The sequence below is a fragment of the Pteropus medius genome, unplaced genomic scaffold (genome assembly GCF_902729225.1).
Source record: "Pteropus medius unplaced genomic scaffold, Ma_sr-lr_union100, whole genome shotgun sequence".
Classification (NCBI taxonomy): Eukaryota; Metazoa; Chordata; class Mammalia; order Chiroptera; family Pteropodidae; genus Pteropus; species Pteropus medius.
This window is the reverse complement of record NW_024352149.1, coordinates 2,433,997-2,455,720: the sequence shown is the minus strand read 5'-3', so window position 1 is coordinate 2,455,720 and position 21,724 is coordinate 2,433,997. Positions and strand designations below refer to the sequence as shown.

Sequence of the window (21,724 nt, the reverse complement as noted above, 5' to 3'; positions counted from 1 at the left end):
CTAATGGTCTTGGCATCTTGCAACCATTAACCTTGGTTTCACACATGTCCCAGCTCAAGATGAAATTCACCTTGTCCATCGGTTGGTTGCATATAATGATGCTCTTTTACCCAATAGTCTTTATATGTCCTTGTGGCTATGCATTTGATTACTCTAAGATTTTGTATTAAATGATATTTTTTTCAAAGTTTGGTCCCCTACTCACACTCAGGAGGGTTCTCTGGAAATTGCAATCCTGGGATAAAAGGGGCAGAGCCCTTAAGATGTCTTCATTGTCTTCATGTATATAGGAGATGTTTGTGGAGCACTTCTTCCATCATAATATTAATCCTACTGACTTTGAAGTTATTTATCTTGCATGCAGATACAAAGAAATTGATGTCTGATTGTCATCTGTGTAACCCCCAATAACAACAAGATTAGATAGAATAGTCTGACCAAGCAAAGGCTATCCCGAGTAGAGAGAGCTAGGCATTAATTCGTGGGAGTAGCTAAAATATTTGCTTTGCAGGAAGCTGCTTCTTCCCTGTAGAGTTGGGCCTCTGAGCAGTGCCCAGACCCAAGAGCAGGGGATCTCTTTAGTTAAAGGTGGTTAATTATGTCTAGGCTCATGGGAGAGGCCAACTAGTGACAGGGCTTCTAAACCTCAGGCCTGTGTATGGGTGAATCTTTCTGAACTGAGATTGCATGGGACCAACACAATATTTTTTTTTGTTTTAATAAATTTTAAAGTTTTTCCAGTTCCAGCATTTCTCAGTTTCATTCATTCATCTGCCTGCTTCTTGAAGACATGAGAGTTGACATCTCTGAAACAGGGGTCCCCATTTGCCAGGCTTCCATCATGTGCTAAACATTTTACATCTTATTTACCCTCAAAACAGAATGGTGAATAAGTACTAGCATCTCCAGAGTAATAAGTAAACTGAGGTTCAGAAGGAAGAACTTGCCCAGAGCAACATACCTAATAAGTACACCACAGGTTGGCTAAGCATTAAGCTGGAGCCAATTAGGTCTTGGTTTGCTTGGATCACATCACCTGGCCCTAGTGCCTTTTTAAGTTGAGTGTACCACGGGCGACTCGATTCCGTGACTTGCATTTATTCTTTCATATAAACAATCAAGACACCTGACTTTAATCACAGATACCATCATTATCAAACCATTCAATCCATTGGCGAATTTCGTGTGGGCATAATGTCTCTTTAGTCATCATTCAAGAATCTTGTTCAAAGGAGAAAAGACTTGAGGAGAGGGAACCTCGCATAATATGAATCTCCACATACCTGAAAATCTAAGAGGGAGTCAATATGTCTATACTTCCTAAAGGCAAAGCCAGGCAGCGTAGGCCGGATTGAATTGCGATTTTTCAGAGCTGCCCATCAATCCTACTGTCAAGTCTGTGGTCGCTGCACGCGGATTCCTCCGCAGACACCCAACCCCTAGGATTCCACCTGGATGCGAAGACCTGAGTTCTCCGCGTTCGTGCCCCAATTCGCCGCCTCGAAGCCGCCGCGCCGCAGCGGCGCAGCCGGGGCACAGCGTCAGCAGGACGCGCGTCCGCCGTCTCCTGGCAACGGCAGACGCGGAGCGGGAGCCGCGCAGGCGGCTGCCATTCCTTGCTGAGCCTGGCCTGGGTCAGCCTTTGCTATGACCTCCAAACAAACCAAAAGGAAAGAGGTGCACCGTATCAACTCAGCGCACGGCTCGGACAAATCTAAAGAGTAAGGGACCTCTGCCAGCCCGTCTCAAGGGCCTAACCCCTTGGCTTTTTTCTGTAGCAGTCTCTGCCAGGGCAGGAAGGAGTTTAGCTGGCTGGCCTCCTCGCAAATTCTGTATCTTCTGCGGGAACCCACACGCAGGAGATTCTTGCTCCCATTCCTTCCCTAGTCCCGCCTGGACCATCCTCCTTTCCAGAGCCCCTCCTCTCCTTCACCCACGCACTCGGAAAAGCTGGTATCAGATGATATCAGACATCAAATGGTTTTTAAAAAGTTAAACCTATATAAATATGTAGTTTATGTTATTAATGTTTACCCCAAGAAATTTTACAGAGCCTAGCTCTTGGAATCTATTTGATGCCTCTCTGTCCTGGAGTGGTGATTGTTGTGTCTGCTTATGTACCTCGTTATTATTATTTTTCCCTTTGGTCTCTCTCTCTCTCTCTCTCTCTCTCTCTCTTTCTCTCACTCTCTGTCTCTCCATTATTTATAGCACAGACTTGGGATTATTATTTGAATTTATAACATTTATTCCAGCTGTGAGAGAATGCCAGCTACCAAACATACCTCAGTGGGGTCATTTATGTTCGTCCAGCTATGCCTGTAGGGAGTGGGCAGTCAATTCTTTTCAACTAGATTCTTAATTTTGGATGCCTACTTCTTCACCACCTTCCTTGCCTAAAGGTAGTGAATCCTACATTGGACTTCTGTTCACCCATCCCTAGTATTTAAACTCTTTCCCTCCATGAATTCCTCTCCCAGAATCGTTTCCATGTCTGTGATTTCTGATTCTCTAGTTCCTAGTTTTCTGTCCTATCTCACAAGCAGGCTTCCAGCCACCTGGCAGATAATCCATTCCTTTTATTAACTAAAATTTCAGATACTATATTACATACATGATTTTTAACAGGATTGCTCTCCTACTGCATATCACTGTAAGTCAGGTCATTTCAATATTTTCTAAGGGCTTCTATTCTTCTAGGTCCAAGTCTTACAAGGCCATACGAGATAAGGCGCCTTTTACTATTATGACTTTACTCCCCCTTGTTCACATACTAGCCTTCTCTTCACTCCCTGGAATCCCCTAGGGCTGTTCCTACCTCAGGGCCTTTCCACTTGCTGTTTCCTCTACTGGAAAGTTCTTCCCTTTAGATTTCCATGTGATTTTCTCCCTCACTTTTTTTAGGTATTTACCTAAATGCCATTTTCTGAAGCCGATTTCTCTGGCTAACTGGTTTAAAATTTCAACCTCCATTTTTCTGTTCAAACCAAAAACACACTCTTTTTTCCTTTGCTGCTTTTTTTCCTTCATTAAATTTTTCCCATTTAATATGCTATATAATTCACTTTAAAAAATTATGTATATTTATAGGTCTTCCTAATAGAATGTAAGTTCCATGGGATTTTTCTTTTTCTACTTTATATGCTATTGAATATTTAGTATCCTGAGTGATTTCTTAGTAATACGTAGTAGACACTCAAAAATGTTTATCTAATAAATGAATGACAGTGATTCAATAAGAGATTATAACAAGGTTGCAAAAGAATTTTTTGAAACACCAAAAAAACAAAAAACCTTAGTCAATGGTGGTTATAATTAATTCACGTTGAAGGCTCACAACTCTTGAGGAGCTTGGGGAAAATCTTTGACCTTAAAGAGTTTATATCCTGAAAGAGATGAGATTATTAACTCCCATAAAGAAACTGATCAAACCAGCTAGCATAAAGCACAGTATGTGGCCTGGTCATGTGATGCTTGTATTATACAATAGAGATAAGGTCCCTGCTGGTAAGATACTAACTCTTTCCTTGCTGGTACTTCTATTTCTTTTTGAGATGATAATATTATTTTTAACATGTATATTTTTTTCCAGAAAATATATTAATTGAATTATATCAATAAAAATATGTGTGTATATAGATTATATAAATTTATTTATTTAAATTAGTTTCAAGTATGTAGTACATTGGTTAGACATCTATATTGTTTATAAACTGGTCCCCCCGATTGCTCCCTCCCTCCCCATCATATTAATAGCCATCATATTTATGCTAACTGCATTCCCTCTGCCATGTTTCCCATGCCCAACTATCAACTACTAATTTCTTTAACCCTTCACCCTATTCTCCCAGCCCCCTAAGCCCCCTCCACTCTGTCTGTCACCAAATTGTCCACTATATTCGTGAGTCTATTTTTGATTAGTTGGTTCTTTTTGTGTATATTTTTGAAAATAGAAGTGTAAAGGCAAATAGTTATACAAAATCTAGGCTTTGCTAGAAATGATCTATTGAGCATTAAACATCAAATCATTAAATTCTGCTGTAGCATTATATGATAGGATGTGAAGTTCATTTTAAAGCAAGTCTATCCTCTAAATTTTACTGAAGGACTATCTTAGATACCAGGCTAAATCATAGATAAACACATGGTACCATCCAGCACAGGGCCTAGGGATCAAAGTCTAGCAAGGCTCCAGTGTCATTGGGGTCATTTTCAGTAAGTTTTTATATGCCATTTTACCACACCTTGTGGTTAAGCTCCAATAAATGCAACCCACTCTAACATGGTCTTGGATACAGAAATGAAGGAAAAAGTCTTCAGAGCCTTGAAAATGGCTCTCCCATAGAATCTTATTCTCCTAGAACTGCCATCAGTAGCATATCTCTTTTATTTCCTAAGATTATATGTCAGATTGGAGATAAGGCCCATGTCTGGCTTTTACCTAACATGATGGCTAACACATAATAAACATTCACCACTTGTTTATTAAATTAATTTAGAGTTTAGGTTACCTAGCGTGGTTTTCATTCCTTCTGAATTTGGTTGAGGCCTAATTCCATTGACAAAGTTCAAAAACTGAGATGGTACAATGGAGAAAACAGAATCATCTATGCCGAGTTGTGATCAAATTCATAAATAAATATGACTTTGAATTCCCAAGAAAAATCAGGCCAGCTAACTGAGCTGTCGGTTTTTACATAAGATTATTGCATTTCTATTTTATCTATTCTCCATTTCTCTGTATCGGGAAGAATGAAATCTCTATTAAAAGATTCACTCTGGTACCAATTTTTTGTGACACCGAACATGTAATTTTTCTATTCTGACATTCAATTTTTTCTTTTTTAACTGAAGGGCTCATTAAACTTGTTTCCAATCTGACATGCACTGTCCTCTTTTTTTTTGCTTTAGTTTTTTCCTCCAGCTCCAAACTTCCATGACTTTATCAGATTTTCTTTTAACACTACTGGTTCCATAGTAAATGAGGGAATTTTGTTATAGTTAAATATTTAAAACTTAGACTTACTTTTTCTAATTGAAGTTATCTTTCTAAAATTTCATTGGGGAATAATACTTTCATTTTCATAACTACTATCAAATTATAACTCTCATTATAAATGTCTAATTATAATTACAAATTATAAACCAATCTAAATTAATCAATTTGTAAACTAATAGGCATTGCAAAGATGCTTTCACTTGTTAGAGGCCTCTGGAAATATTTGTAATGATAACAAGACAAAAAATTAATCTTCTTGGAAGTATGAAATATATGTCTTATGTAGATCATGGATAATTCAAAAGAGAGAAAAGAAATGATGCAATTTAAGTATTAATAGTTAGAATGTTAATGCTTACACTTTAAATGCTAAAATATTTGGAACTTAAATAGGCAGTTTGAAATAGGGACATTTTGATGTTTATAATCACAAAAGTTCGTTGCACTTCCAATATCACATTCAAATGAAGATGAAACAAACAGGTAATTTGTTAAACTAACAAGAATTATGCAGACTTCTAGATTCTTAATGATGATAAAATATCATTAGACCTCTTTCCAAAACAGAATGAAATATATTTCATAATAATCAAGTTAATCTAGCTTTACTGATCAATTGCATATCAAAATTTCATGGAATTCTAGAAAAAGATCAAAATATTTGTTTACACAAAGATTTGAAAACAGAACTATTACAAAAGCCGAATTATGAGCAATACAATAAAAGCAAAGCATAATAGAAGAATAAATAACTTATTGAGGATTAAATTAATTGGGTTCTTGGTTATACAAGATCCAAGAGAGAGCTAGTTAAATGAACTCATGCAACAGTGCTTGGTAGTTAATTTGTTCCTCTACCTTTAGAAAATCAGAACAGAAGTCCCTTCAAATAGAACAACACAGCGTAGGAAGGTAATTTTTATAGTTCCAGGTCCAGTCCTCATAGCTTTGCAGAGAAAGGCAGAAGGAAGAGGAAGAGCAGAGGAGAACACCACCCAGGGTTCACACTGGGTTCCGTGATTTCTCCAGTGACCTGTCTGTACCTCAACAACTAAGGCCAGTTAAATTTAAAAGGTCAGCTTCGGTGACAGAAACTTCCCTAGAGGAAAACCTATTTTTTATGGTCATTTCTCAACTACTTAATGAGTACTTTTCATGCCCAAGTCGGTGGTAGGTCTGGAGGATAAGGAATTGTGAAACATGCTACTTTTTTCCAGGGATATATAATCTGGTTGGGGGTGGGGGAGCTAAGAAATATCTAGGACATATATGGTAATTCCACATTTGTTAAGGGGAACTTGTTGGAAATAATAGAGAAAACCATGTGTTGGCATGAGGTTAGATTAGAAACATCATGAGATTCCTAAAATGAGGTTTGTAGAAGTTAGAGGAGAGGAAGATGATTTTGAACTGGAGCTGGTTTTTCTAACCTCCTCCCTAAGAGCCAATTCCTAATTTCCAAAGGCACTGGCTAGTAAGATGATCAGTGCAGGCAATGGGAATGTTTGGGGCACAGGAAGTCATCCAGGTTGGCTGGGGTAGAGAGTCTGTGTAGGAATGTACTGACACATTAAGATGAGTATACAGCAGAATGAGAGGGACAGATTAAGGAAATGAATTACATGTCAAGGGGGAACATGGTTTTAAATATCAATATGATGTTTTATAAGGTACGGTTTGACAATTGCCTGCATGGAATTCATGCTGGATTAAGAATCAGGGTTCTAAGAAATGGATGGTGGTCTGAGATAATGGGGGAATGCCTGATTCTGGAAACTCTCGAAGACAGGAACACTTTTAGAGGTGGGGAGGTGGATGGGTGCAGAGCGGATCTGTAAGGTGATTGTGGTCAAAGACTACAAACGACAAATTTATGATCTTCAGTCGAAGTGGCAATATGTGCTATGATGTTAAGGTGATGATGTCACCACATCTGAAAAGACAAGAGAAAAAGTGTAAATAAAATTCAATGACAATTTCCTAAATGCCTTGCCTTCTTTATATTCTCCATTCTCTCAGGGCTTGGCACAATGTGTGTTTAATAATGAATGTGTATTTTAAGTGAGTTGAACTAGAAACTCACTGTGGCAGCTCGGCCATAAAACTCTGTGACTCAGAACCAGATAGAGATTGAGAGTCAGACAGATGAGGCCCTGTCAATCATCCCCAGAATGCAGGGTAGCACTTGGCATGGATTAGAGCATTATAAAAATGTCAATATTTTTAAGTATAAAAATCTTGCCCAGACCCTGCTTAATGGGGAGAGAAGTATCCCATTAGTCTTAATGGGGTCTGCCATCAGTTCTTCCATGGAAATTATCTTAATCTGAACATTTGTTTAATAATTCATTAAAATTTGGCATGGTTTAAGAATCATCTCTGGCAGTAAAAAAATTTTTTAATCATGCAGTTTTAGTTTGTTTAGTTTTAGAGAAAAAGTGGTTCCAAGTTTACTCTGTAGCATTATTACAGAAGTAGAAGTTAGACTGAAAATATTTAAATTTACAAACTAGTGATATTTGTACTTTATTGTTATCTAAAAATATAATCAAATTTATACTTTGAAACTAATAGCATTGTTGTTAATGCTTCTGGGTGAGCAAATTAATATTACCTCAATCAAAAATGATTATTTAAAAATATTTTAATGGACTTTAATATTTTCTGATATTTTCAGGCCAGATTATTTAAATCAAGGGATTAAATAATCTATAAACTGATTATACCATTTAATGTGAGATAAAAGGACTAAAAACTGTATCCAAAACAGATTAAAAATATCTTTTATATGATTTGTATAATTTGTGTAATATGAAAGTTTAGATAGAAATATTACTAATCTTTTTCACTTTCATCTTTGACAAGAAAATGTGTATATATCGTCATAAGAAATATCCAACTAGGTACTTTGAAATTTTATTAGCATTTTTTCCCAGTTTAGGTCCAGACTAATTAATTTCAGATTCTGGGGCTATAACCATGCTAAATTGTGTAGCTAATTAACATATGATATATTTTTAAAGTAAACAAATATTTATATTTTGTATGGTGTTTTTTTTTTGCTTGTAGCAAAATAAATTCAATAGTCCAAATATTTTCTAATTATTTTTATTCCATCTTTCCGACCTGACAAATATCAGACTTGCATATATTACTGCAACCAAAGTTCTCAAAAAAATCAATGTGCCCATTCTGCCCCCTTTTGTCACTCTCGGTCCTCAGTGCTGGGTATGTGACTTCTATCCACAGCTTCTACACTGCCTCAGAGGTCAGGGTAAACTCAGAGCTTCTCAGTTCTCTTCATCTTCAGACTTTCTACAGCATTTATTTCTGAGTAGTACTGCTTAGGAGGATTATTCAGAGGAGCTATCTGTTGAATTTAAGTGGAGAAGATACATCTAGGTTCGTCAAATCTTGTGGATACCATGACAAAAGTAGAGAAAGCAGGAAGAACTGTGAGCCAGAAACAGTGAGACTTTAACCAGATAATATCAAGGTCAAAGGTGAAGGCTGTACTGAACACACTGCCAATAGGGCCCTTTTCACATACTATTTTAATGAATTACTTAGAAATAAGAGGCAAAACCACGTTTGCTCCACTTTGGGTCAAAGCCTAGGAGCAATTTAAGACTGGTTTGCACCACAAAGAATGAGGTTATGAGCGAATCGTTAGAATTGTGTAAAAAAATAAAAATGAAGGTTAGTTAGAACCTGTGCATGTACTAACCTCCAGGTCCTGCAGACCTGTTGTTTCTTTTATGGATTTTCGGAGTCAGCATGGACACTGATGTTTTGCATACCATGTTTGGGCTTGTTCTTTATAAGTATCAGCTTTACTGCTGGATTGATATTGTATCCTGAGAGATGGCAGAAGCTTGAGATCCTAGTGGCCTGTGTACAGTGCTTTTTTTTCTGCTCTCCCTGTTTGTTCCTTCCTGTCTCTCAAAAGTGTTCAGCTGCCTCCAGGGAAACATGTGTCACTCCAGCTAAGTCTACTCTCTTCTGTCCTTTCCTGGAGTTCTTTCTCTGGATCTGCCCCTGTTTTGTTTTCTCTCTTCTACCTCCCACATTAAGTCGTTCTCCACTGGTCTTACTTTGCTTGGCTTTCTTCCTCTCCTTTGATCATATAAAACCGTCATTCCTGATTAAGATGACTAAATTAGCCTTATCATGCAACTGAGCTCAAGTTCAAATGGACAGTTGCACTTGGATGTTTTCATCTACTCCAAATTAAATATGTCCAAAATGGAAGTCATCATTTTCTCTCCCAAATGTATACATTTTCCGCGTTCATTTTAGAGAATCTTATTAGCACTTCCCTGACATCTTACGTATAAAGAGCAGTCATCTTTGAGCTTCCCCTCTCCTCTGCCCAACCTATCCAACTGGTTTCTGTGTTCTTGTAATATTCCCTCTGAGATGCTTCTGTACCCTGCCTCAGCATTCATATTCTTCCCTGACATCCTCTTGTTTGGGCCTTTATTAATTCCAGGGAGAACCACTGTGAAAACATTCCAGTTTCCTTGCCTTCAGCGAAAGGTTTTTCTTATCCAGTTTACTTCTTTATATATAATACTGTTAGTAATCTTAACACATCATTCCACTGATAGGATGCTCCTGCTTTGAAAAAACGAAAAGAAGGCACAGAGGGAGGGAGGGATGGAGGAAGAGAGAGGAAGAGAAGGAGAAGGAGAAGGAGAGAGAGAGAGAGAGAGGAGAGAGAATACAAGCTAGTTATTAGGGCCCCAACCAGCTTCAGCTCCTTTCTGTTCTCTGCATCAACCAAATTCTAACCTACTCTTTACATTCTTTCACTTTTCTGCCTCTGTGCCTCTTCCCATCCTCTTTTCTGTTTGTAGTTGTTCTCACCCAACCCCAAATTCTATCCATATTTAAGACCTGCTTTTCCATGAAGCCATCATCTGATATTCTAAGTTGGAAGTAATTTCCTTCCCTCTTCTGTGCTAATAAAGCATTTTGTTCTATTGATATTTTGATTACTTCAGGGTATTAGCTGACACTACTAAAGAAGGCATGTTGATTGCACATTGAATAAATAAACTGCCTCCCACTATGAATACAATTATGTTCTTACCCTGAACAGCATGCTTGAAGAAAACAATGGCAAAATTTCAGACCCTCGTTTTATTGAAATTTAAACATCTTTATAGTGAAAATAATCTAGTTAAAGCATATATAGGAGTGTATGTATGTGTGTGTATGTGTGCATGTCTGTAAATAAGATTCTGCTGCTTTTTTTTTTAAATTTCTAATGACTTTATACTAGCTAAAGTGTCCTTTGGTTTCCAATTCTTGTATATTTTTTATTATATTATATAAACTTGTTCACTGACCTAAGAATTTTTTAAAAATAATTTTGTCATCTTTGCAAGGAATATAATTAATAAGTGTTTTTAAATTTAAAAAGTTACTTTATTAGTGTTTTATTAATAATTGGATTATAAAATATATTTTAATATAATTATGGGCTACGTCCATTAATATAAAGATAATTTTTACTTTTTCCCAATTTAAATTATTGCAGGGTATTTAACTTACCAGGAATAGATGTACATGAAAGGCAGAATATGTAGACGAGATATGTTTTATTGCATGTGACTTTGTAATCAAATATATCATAGAACGTAGATATGACTCTAGGAACAGATAATATTGCTATCACAAAATGATGTTTGGAATTTCCTTAAATTGCCTTTTAAAAATCCGTCGGCTGTTTGTTTGTTTGTTTGTTTGTTTAAAAAAACAGGCTTATTGATGTATTTGGCATTCAGTAAATTGCACATATTTAAATGATGTGTTTTGGTAAGTATTGATGTATATCTGCACACATGAAAGCATCAGGACAATCAAGATAATGAACAGAATTAGTATTACTTTTTCCATAAATATTTAGTTGACTTCACCATTAAAGACATTTGGGTCTGGAGCTTTCTCTGTGGAAAGGTTTTTAATGTTAAATTCACTTGCCTTAAATAGATAGAGGAACATTCAATATTTCCAATCCAATCTATCTCTTCCCTAATAAATAGTCTTAGTTTGTATCCTTTAAGAAATTGATCTATTTCATCTACACTATTGAATATATGGACATATTGTTGTTTGCAATATTTTATTATTAGTCTTTTAATGTCTATTGCATCAGTAATGAAGTCCTCACTTTCATTTCTGATATTGGTAGTTTGTGTCTTCTCTCATGTTTCTGATCAATCTGAAGAGAGTTTGATCAAAAAACTGGATTTTGTGTCTTTATATTGATTTTTTCTCATCATTTTCCTTTTTTTATTTCTATTAATCTGCTCTAATCTTTATTTCCTTACTTAACTCACTTTAGATTTAATTTGCTTTTTTCCCTTTAGTTTCTTAAGCTGGAAATATAGTACATTGTTTTCAGACTCTTTTCTCATATAGGTATTCTGTGCTATAAAATTTCTCTTATGTATTGCTTTAGTGACATCTTATAAATTTTAATATGCTGTGTTTCCATTTTTATTCAATTCAAATGCTTTCTAACTTCCTTTTTTATTTCTTCTTTAACACATTGGTTAATCATATGTATTTTACTTAGATTCCAAATATCTTGGAATTTTCCAGGTTTTTTTTTGTTTGTTTATGATGTTTAGTGTAATTCCATTGGTCAGAGAATATGCTTTGTATGACTTGGATTTTGAAAAAATTTCTTGGGACTTATTTATGTCTCAAATTATGGTCTATCTTGATAAATATAACATGTGTTCTTGAAAAGAATGTGCTTTTTATTGTGATGGAGTGTTCTCTAAGTGTCAATTAAGTCAATTTTGATGTATAGTGTTTTGTATTCTATAGCTTCTATAGCCTTACCGATTTTTGGTCAGCTTGTTCTATCAATTATTAAGAATGATATTGCTATTTTCTACTATATTTACCTATTGATTCTTACAGTTACATCTGGTTTTGTTTCATGTACTAAAAAAATTTAGGGTTGTTATATCATCTCACTGAATTGTTTTTTTTTATCATTATGAAATTACATTTTTCAATTCCTTGTAATATTCTTTGTTTTGAATTAAATCTACTTTAAAAATATTTTTGATTAATGTTACCATGCTATATGTATTTTCATCCTTTTATTATTCGTGTCTTTATATATAAAATGGATTTCTTTTACATTTAATGTGATTACTAATACTGCTAGATTTAAATCTGTTATCTTGCTATTTGTTTTCTCTTTGTTCTATCTTTTCTTTGTTTATTTTTCTTCTTTTGCTATATTTTGGATAAATTGTGTTTGTTTTTAAAAAATTCTATTTATCTCCTTTGTTTGCTTTTAGTTATATGTCATTGTTCTTTTGGTGGTGACTTTACAGTTTGTAGTACACAACTTATTACACTCTACCATCTTTGATATTATACCAGTCCACATTTAATACAAAAACATTATAATAATATGTGTATCCACCTTCCACTTTTGCTATTGTTTTTATACATTTGACTTTTTTATTCGTTATAAACTCTACTACATTATTTGTTTGTGTAAGCCATTAATTATACAAAGATATTCAAATAGTGAAATAACTTATATATGTAGCCCTGTAGTTGCTACTTCAGATTTTCTTTATTTCTTTGTATAGACCCATAATTCTAATGATATCATCTTTTCTTGTGCCTAAAGGCCTTCTTTTATTTTTTTATCATGGTGAAGATTTTCTGCTAATGAATGCTCTCAGTTTTTTATGTAAAAAATTGTTTATATCACTTTCATTTTTAAAAGTTATTTTTATCAGGTGTAGAATTTTAGCTTGACAAAGTTTTTTTCTTATAGTTCTGTAATAATATTGCCCATTAACTTGCATTGTCTTTAATGACAAATTTGCTGTTTTTCTTTTCTTTGTTCTTCTGCATGTAGTGCCTTTTTTTTCCTCTGGTTCTTATGATTTTCTTTTTACCATACCTTTTGTGTCATTTGCTTATGTTGTACCTCGGCACAATTTTCGTCATGCTTTTTGAGTCTGGGGTTCATTTATATTGTTGAATCTGAGTTTTTTAGTTTGCACTGAAATTTTAAAAATTTTGATCATACTTTCTTCAAATATTTTTCCTACCTCCAATTTCTCCTTTGATGACAGCAATAATAGATTGTTTGAAGTTGTCCCAGAGTTCACTGATGTTTATTTTCAATTTTTAAAAATAGTTTGAATAATTTCTATTGCTATCTCTTAAATTCATTAATCTTCTTAAATATATAATTTACCATTAGTACTCTTCTTGGGCATTTTATTCCCAGGTATTTTAGTTTTCATTTTAGGAATTTTAGTCATTTTAAAAAATATCACGAATGAGAAACAGCACAATGCCAGAAAAAAAGGGTACCCAAAAGAATTGGAGGACTCGCACAGGGCCAAGACTAGTACTGTTGACCAACCACACATCCCAAAGCTAACAGAATAAAATAAATAATAAAATTAGAGCAGAAATAAACAAAATAGAGAAAGAAAAACAATAAAGAAAAATCAACGAAACAAAATAGTTTTTTTGAAAAGATCAACAAAATTGACAAACTTTTAGCTAGATGGACTAAGAAAGGAGAAGACTCTAATAATTAAAATTAGAAATGAAAGTAGGAACATTACTACCAATTCTACACAAATAAAAATGGTTATGTGTATGATGAACAATTGTACACCAACAAATTGGATAACCTAGATGAAGTGAACAAATTCCTAGAAACATAAAACCTACCAGATTAATTATGAATAGAAAATCTGAACAGACTTATAAATAGTAAGAGAATTGAACCAGTAATCAAATATATCTCGATAAAGAACAACTCTGGACCTGTACTAGTGAATTCTACCAAATATTTAAAAAAAGCTAATAACAATCTCGTTCAAACTTTGATAAAAATTGAAAAGATGAGAACACTTCCTATCCTGTGTGGCCAGAATTACCATAATACCAAAACCAGATAAAGGAAAAGAAAATTACAGGCTAATATCTCTTATGAACATTTATGTAAAAATCATCAACAAAATACTAGCAAACAGAATTCAGCAACATAGTGAACAGATCATACACCATGCCCAAGTGGGATTCATTCCTGAAATGCAGGAATGATTCAACATGTGTAAATCAATGTAATACAACACATCAACAGAATGAAGGGACAAAAATATATGATTATCCCAATTGAAGCAGAAAAAGCATTTGACAAAATTTAACATCTTTTGATGACAAAAAAAAAAACAACAAAAAACAGAAAACAGCAACACTCAACAAACTAGGAAAAGTGCCTTAACATAAAAGCCATATATAAAAACTTCACAGCAAACATCATACTCAATGGTGAAAGACTGAAAGCATTTTCCTCTAAAATTAGGAACCAATGCTCGTCTTGCCATTTCTATTCAACATGGTACTGCGAGTTGTGAACAGGGCAGTCAGGCAAGAAAAAGAAACAAAAGGCATCCAAACTGTAAAGGAAGAAGTAAAATCATCTGTTTGCAGATGCTATGATTTTATAGTTGAAAATCCTAAAGATTCCTGAAAAAAAAAAACAACTGTTAGAATAAATGAATTTATCAAAGTAGCAGGATATAAAGTCTATACTTAAAAATCCGTTGCATTTTTACACACAAACTGAACAATCTGAAAAGTGAATTACAATATAATTTTAGTTACAATAGCATCAAGAAGAATAAATATATTTAGAAACTAACTTAACCAAGGAAGTGAAAGACTTGTACAATGAAAACTACAGAACATTGCTGAAAGAAATTAAAGACATAAAGACAAAGAAGCACATCCCATGTTCATGGATTGGAAGACTAATGACATTTTAAAGTCATTATTATTCAAAGTAATCTACAAATTCAAGGCAATCCCTATAGAAATCTTACTTTTTTTTTTTTTTTTTCAGAAATAGAGAAACTCATCCTAAAATTTATATGGACTGGGTGACCTTCTAAAGATTAAAGGAGTTCTCTCTGCGTGAAACTCTCTCCTCTAGTGCTCTGCCCTGCAAACTGGCTCCTTGATCTCCCCCAAACTCTCATCTCCTCTTCTATTCAAGGAATCTGCTGGATATGTGGATACACCTGGTCTGACTTCCCCTGCACTGGCCTAAAAACTCTCTTAGGGCCATAGGGCTCACCTGTCTTTCGGAAATCACTGTCCTTCATCACTTTATGACCATGTCTTGAACACCAGTTTCTTGTGCTTTGCCCAAGTTTTTGGTTGTGTCAGGTGGGAGGACAAATCTAATCCCTGTTACTCCCGCTGAGACAAATGTGATATCTTTCAGATTTATTACTTAAATTTTGCATTTTACTTCTAAGTAGATTTTGAACAGTATTTATAAATATAATCCAGGAATAATATATTGCAAGGGTGGATAGAATTCTTTCCTTAAAAATGAGATCTCTAATTGACTATTATTGCCAGTACATATTATCTTTTGAAAAATTTTTTTTTTGGTATAATAGGGACATCTTGATACCAGAATTTTAATTAAAAGAATGCAACTTCCAGATCTGATGATGATTATCTTAAATAAAATTTTTATAATTATTACCATTGTGCTCATTTTTGAGTTATATTGCAATTTATTGTTTCTCAACCTTCCCATTTTAAGCCAGTGGTCAATTATGGGTAAATGTTAAATAATACATATCTAAGAATAGTATATTTGTCTCTGTCTAATGAGCAAAGTCAACACTAACTGGAAAATAAGGTTCAAGCTCCAAGCCCCCAGTAGGAAGCTGTCTATCTACTTTGTTTCTCCACAGCCTAACGTCCCCCAGCCTTATACTACTACGTGCTCATGCCCTATGGAAAAGCTCATAGTTTTCTGGCCCTGCTGTCCTGTTTCTTGCCTCTGCACTGTCTCTTATGCTGTTCTGTTTTTCTAGTGATGCTCATTCTCCTTTTTCAACCTGGAAATTTCTAGTTATCCTCTAAGACAGCTCAAATGCTGTTTATTGCAAGAAGTTTCTCCTAATTGCCTCTCTTGGGTACAATGCCCTTCCCCGCCCCCCACCTTACCATCTGTGGATACTTCCATCTCTGCACATACCACATTATATTGAAATTATCTGTTTACCTGTTTGCACTCCAAAATAAACTTAAGAGCAAAGGTATATATTTATGAGTCTGTTACCCCATCATCTAGCACAGTGCTGCCTGTCACAGAGCAGGTGTTCAATAAATGTTAGTTAAAAATAAGTGAACTGTTGAGTGAGGTTCCTTTCTTATTCTGAAACAGTATTTTCCTAGCATGTTTTAGTTTTCATACATATTGGTTGATTTGATCCTAATTAAAAGAATTTTGCATTCTCAATTTTTCTTCTAGTTAAGGTACAGTTTACAGTGAGCTGTTCTTTAATGTTTGGTCCACTCTTTCTGTTCTCTCAGTTTGGCAGTTTTATATTTTATTTTTTGGAAAATCCTTGCAATGCGCTGAATGTCTGTGTACCCCAAAATTTACATGTTGAAACGCTAATCTAAATCCGATGGTTTTTAGAGATGGAGCTTTGGGGAGATGATGAGGTCGTGAGTGTGAAGCCCTCCTGAATGGGGTCAGACGCCAGAGCTAGCTCTCTTTCTACTATGTCAGGAAACATTGAGATGTCAGCTGTCTGTAACCAGAAGAGGGCTCTCATCAGAACCTGACTATACTGGCACCCTGATGTTGGACTTGAGCTTTCAGAACTATGAGAAATAAATTTCTGTTGTTATTAGCCACACAGTCTATGGTATTACGTTATAGCAGTCCAAACTAAGACAATTTGTCATTTAAAAAAATGCATTTATCTTTAAATATTTTCCTACAAAGTCTACAGTTACTCAGTATTATTACTAAAGAAAAAAACAGGCATGATAGTATCCATCAGAATTCCCTTACCCATCCCTTTAATTTTTGATAGCTTTTATTTATTTTTAATTAAATTTATTGGAGTTACATTGATTAATACCATTATATAAATTTCAGGTGTACAACTTTATAATACAACATCCATATAATCTATTGTGTGCTCATCACCTGAAGTCTAATCTCCTTCTGTCACCATATATTTGATTCCCTTGTCAGCTTTTAAAAAGCACAAAGTTACTGTTATCATTACTTGGAAATACTTTTTAGAATTTTACCAAAATGTTATGTTGACTCATTTGTTTACCGTTGCTCTTTGTATCCCATACTTTCATTCTGAATTCATTTTCTTATTTTCCTGAGATAAATACTTCAGTAATTTTTTGGGGGGCGGCGGGGGAGGCAAAACTCTGTTATGGTAAACTCAGTTTTGAATGTTTTTATTTAACTTGAGATAAATTTTTCTGTCACTTTTGAATAAGAGTTTGAGTCTTAATTTCAAGATTGACTTTTATTTTACCCCAGCTTTGAAGATACCACTTCATTGCTTTATGGCATTTCCTGTTGCTGCCGATTTGTTTTTTTTTTCTTTATTTTTAGGTAATTTGTCATTTCTTTATGTAGATAGATTTTCATCTTTATCATTGATGTACAATTCCATCTGATATATCTAGATGTAGATTTCTATCCTCCAATCTCCCATTTACTCGTGGTTATTGCTTGATGTGCTTTTTCCAATTTGAAGACATGTTTCATCAATTCTGAACATTTTTTAGCAGTCATATCTTCAAATATTTTTCCCAACCCCCACCCACCCTATTTTAACCACTTTATCCCTCTAGGATTTCTATTAGGCACACATTGGAGTTTTTCAGTCAATCAACCCACATGTCTATTTCACATTTTCTATTTCTTTACCTACCTATGCAAACACTTGATTTTAAACATTCTACCTTCTAAATCACTATTTCTCTTCTCTCTTCAGCTTTATCTAATCTTTCAACATCTGAAGTTTTCATTACTAAAATTTTCTAATGTCTCTATTCATATTAGTCTTAGTTTTTATTTGTTTGTTTAGTATCTTCCTGTTCTCATTGCAAAGCAGACCCTTCCCCTTTTATCTTTTTGGTAATTCTAAATATACTCATTTTAGATAACTTTTATGTTTCCTACATTATTTCTCTTTCTTTGGGTGTGATTTCTTTCTTTTGGGATATTTACTATTTCTCATGGTTTTAAGTTTCTTCTATTACTTCATATTGTTAGTTTTTTAGTATGTAGTTTGTAGATATTTAAAACTCATGCATACTTTTCTCTGCCATGTGGTTTGGATACCTTTCCAGGATGATTTGCTCTCTACCTATTGTTGACATCCAATTGACATACACTACTGAAAAGGACCGGATAGTAGTTACGCTATTGAAATACTTCCTCATCCGTTAGCAAAGAGCTGTTTTTTTTGAGCTCCCCCAAAAATGTCACTCTCCCTTTGAACTCTGACCCCTCTCTGAGAATCCCAGGACCTGTCCGCAATTCAGTTACTTAAATGGTTAAGGGACCAGCAAATGATCTCTAGCACTCTGTTCCAATACTAGAGCAGAGTCCTTTCTGATTGCTGGGTGCATTTTTTATTACCCCTGCCTCCACTTAAGTCTTAACATTGGAAGGTTGGAGGCTTTTCTCCCATGTGAGAAGTGGTATCCATGATACCACACCTGCGGTGCTAGAGGGCCACCCTTCATTGTCATTTTTTTCTCTTTCGGCCAGCTTATTTCCTCATAGAATCACAGGCAAGTGGCACCTGTCTGTTATACCATAAACTGTAGGGGGAGCTACACTAGCCTTAGTTCAGAGCTAGGAGCTCATGAGTAACTCTAGCCACTTGCTCATTCATGAAGCCTAGTTCTGGTCTCCTGACCTTTACAGGGTAAATTAAACTTCTTTTTCAAAATAGACTTAAGAGACTTTTAAGCTTGGACTGCCACTGCTCAAATCCAATTTCTAGTACCTACTTGTGGATTACACTATTCCAGCCCCCAATCCTCAATGACAGGTTCTTTCTGTAATTAGTCCATTGATTTTTAAAATTCAGATATAACTGACATATAACATATTAATTTCAACATGATTTGATATTTGTTTATATTATGAAATAATCACCATGAAAGTAGTTAAAATTCATCATATCTAGTTAGAATTTTTTTTCTCGTGACAAGAACTTTTAAGATCTACTCTCTCGGCAACTTTCAAATACACAGTACAGTATTATTAACTGCAATCACCTTGCTGTACATTAAATCCCCAAGAGTTATGTGTTTTACTGGAACTTTATACTTTTTGACCACCTTCACCCATCTTGCCCACCCCTCACTCTCTACCTCTGGCAACCATCCATTCATATTTTCAGTGGCTTTCAATCATAATCAATTCATTTCAACCATAAACTATACATACACACACCTATGTACACACATATATACATATATATACACACACATATATGAAATCATCTTAACACCTTTGTATCTGCTGCTGACTTCATGTATCATTTTATGTCAAACTATTCTGTCTGACTTGGCCAGGTTTTGTAAATTTGCTTCTTTTGTGTTTCTTTTCTTTTCCCCAGGAGTACTTTCACATTTTGTATTTCTACTCTGAAAATCATCCCCTTGTCTGGCTACCTGAAATTTTTTTCTCCCTTCAAATATTGGATTCCTTTGGAATATCATTTGATGTTTAGAATATACAGATTTTATATTATGAACATTCACCGCTAACTTTTTTTAAATAAATTTATTTATTTAAATTAGTTTCAAGTATACAATACATTGGTTAGACATCTATAATGTTCATAAAATGATCCCCCCAATTGCTCCCTCCCTCCCCTGGCCCTCCACTTAGCCATCGTATTAATGCTAACTACATTCCCTCTTCCATGCTCCCCATGCCCAACTATCAACTACTAATTTGTATTTCTTCAACCTTTCACCTCATTCTCCCAGCCTCCCAACCCCCTTCCTCTCCGTCTGTCACCAAATTGTGAGTCTGTTTTTGATTAGTTTGTTCTTTTTGTTCCTTAGATTCCATATGTAAGTGAAATCATATGGTACCTATATGGTACCTTTCTCTGTCTCACTTATTTCACTCAGCATAATAACCTCTAGGTCCATCCATGTCATTGCAAATGGTAGGATTTCATTTTTTTTTTAATGGCTAAGTAATATTCTATTGTATATATGAACCATAATTTCTTTATCCAATTTTCTGTTGATGGGCATTTAGGTTGCTTCCATATCTTGGCTATTGTAAGTTGAGCTGCCGTGAATATTGGGGTGCATAGATCTTTATGAATTATTGTTTTGGTTTTCTTTGGATAAATACCCAGAAGTGCAATTGCTGGGTCAAAATTACCACTAACTTTTATTAAGTTTTTTGAAAATAATAACTTTCCACAAATATATTTTGTATACAGATTTTTAGCCTTTCTTAAAAGAGACAATGACACTCTTATTTCAGTAGTGTAATTGGACTCACTGTGTGGAAGAGAGCATTCGCTATATATGTACAGAATATATGTATCTTTTATATAACTTGTCATTTTAATGGATCAATCATTTACTAGTAACTGGATATATTGCTATGTGACTATAAAGTAACTCTGTATATACTCTTGATTTTCGGTGTGGCAGATTTGATTTCTTTACATGTTTGAATTTTCTAAAAGTTGGCAACGTTTATTTCCTAGTCTTACCAGTTCCTAAATCTTCAAAAGTTCTGGGCTACCTTCGGTTTTAAAGATTATTTTGTTCTCAGAATTGATGACACCAAGAATAATGTGCTTTGAATATTTAAAGGATATCAACTATGCTAGAGCAGTAGGTACACTCTGGCAGTGAACTTCAAAGGCACGATGTGCTGAAAGTTTCAACACTTGTACATGATCATTTTCAGTCTGCAGTATTGTCGACATTGAGCTGTTTTTGACCATTGTTTATATTGTGTGTGTAGCACTATAGGTGGGCTGTTGGACTGGTATAAGGTACCTCTAAATGAAAGTCTTTTTAAGTGATCTTCAATATAGATGGAAACAAATTTGACACGTTACCAGGAAAGTAGGCCAATTAGTGATAAAGCTTAACAGCTTAAGGGAGAGAGCCTGAACATAGATGTGGCAGAATAAACAGGAAGGAAAAACATAATCTCAGCAGGGCCCTTATTTTTTTTAAGAAATTAGATCTTCCTTTAAAAAAATCTTTAAAGATTTTGAGCTTCCCGAATGAAGTAATTTTATCATGGTTTTGATGGATAGAAAATCACCAACTTCGTTTTATCTGTAAACTTGTACCAACACTCAATAAAACAGACATACTGTAATGTATTATTTTATACCTTGGATTTTCTATTAATATTATAAAAAAATTTCCCCTATTCCCTGAAAACTATTCTAGTCATCTTTCTCTCATATTTTCTTACATGCTACTTAGGAACACTTTTTTACAATATATATCTTCCCAGACTTTCTTTTTCTATCGAGATTATGGATTAAGTTTTTTAAAAATAATAATGGTGCCCAGAAATGCCTAAGTTTGACTTTTATATCAGTATTCCTCCTTATCGCATCTTATATGTTTATGAATGTCTTGCATCCGTCAGCAGGGACTAATGCTCAAAAATTTGTTTATGGAATAGGGTATTTTGAGTATTTCAGAATTTCAAACTGTAACGTGTGGAAGCTCTCTGACCACAGGTATGACTATATTGAAATATGTATTTAACATGACTGCTGACAAGAAGATTAAACTTAGAGCATGCAATTATCTTATATTTTACCTCAGAGAATTGAATTAAAACTAACCCACTTC

The 21,724-nt window shown here is 34.6% G+C and overlaps 1 protein-coding gene across 1 annotated transcript in view; it reads left to right on the top strand.

Moving 5' to 3' along the window:
- Window positions 1–1,570: 1,570 nt before the first annotated feature.
- Window positions 1,571–21,724, top strand: part of ADGB (androglobin) — a 139,949-nt gene continuing 119,795 nt past the window's right edge. Inside the window, 1 exon segment of the mRNA XM_039846958.1 lies at window positions 1,571–1,721. Coding sequence (XP_039702892.1) covers window positions 1,648–1,721 — 74 coding nt within the window. The 5' untranslated portion in view covers window positions 1,571–1,647.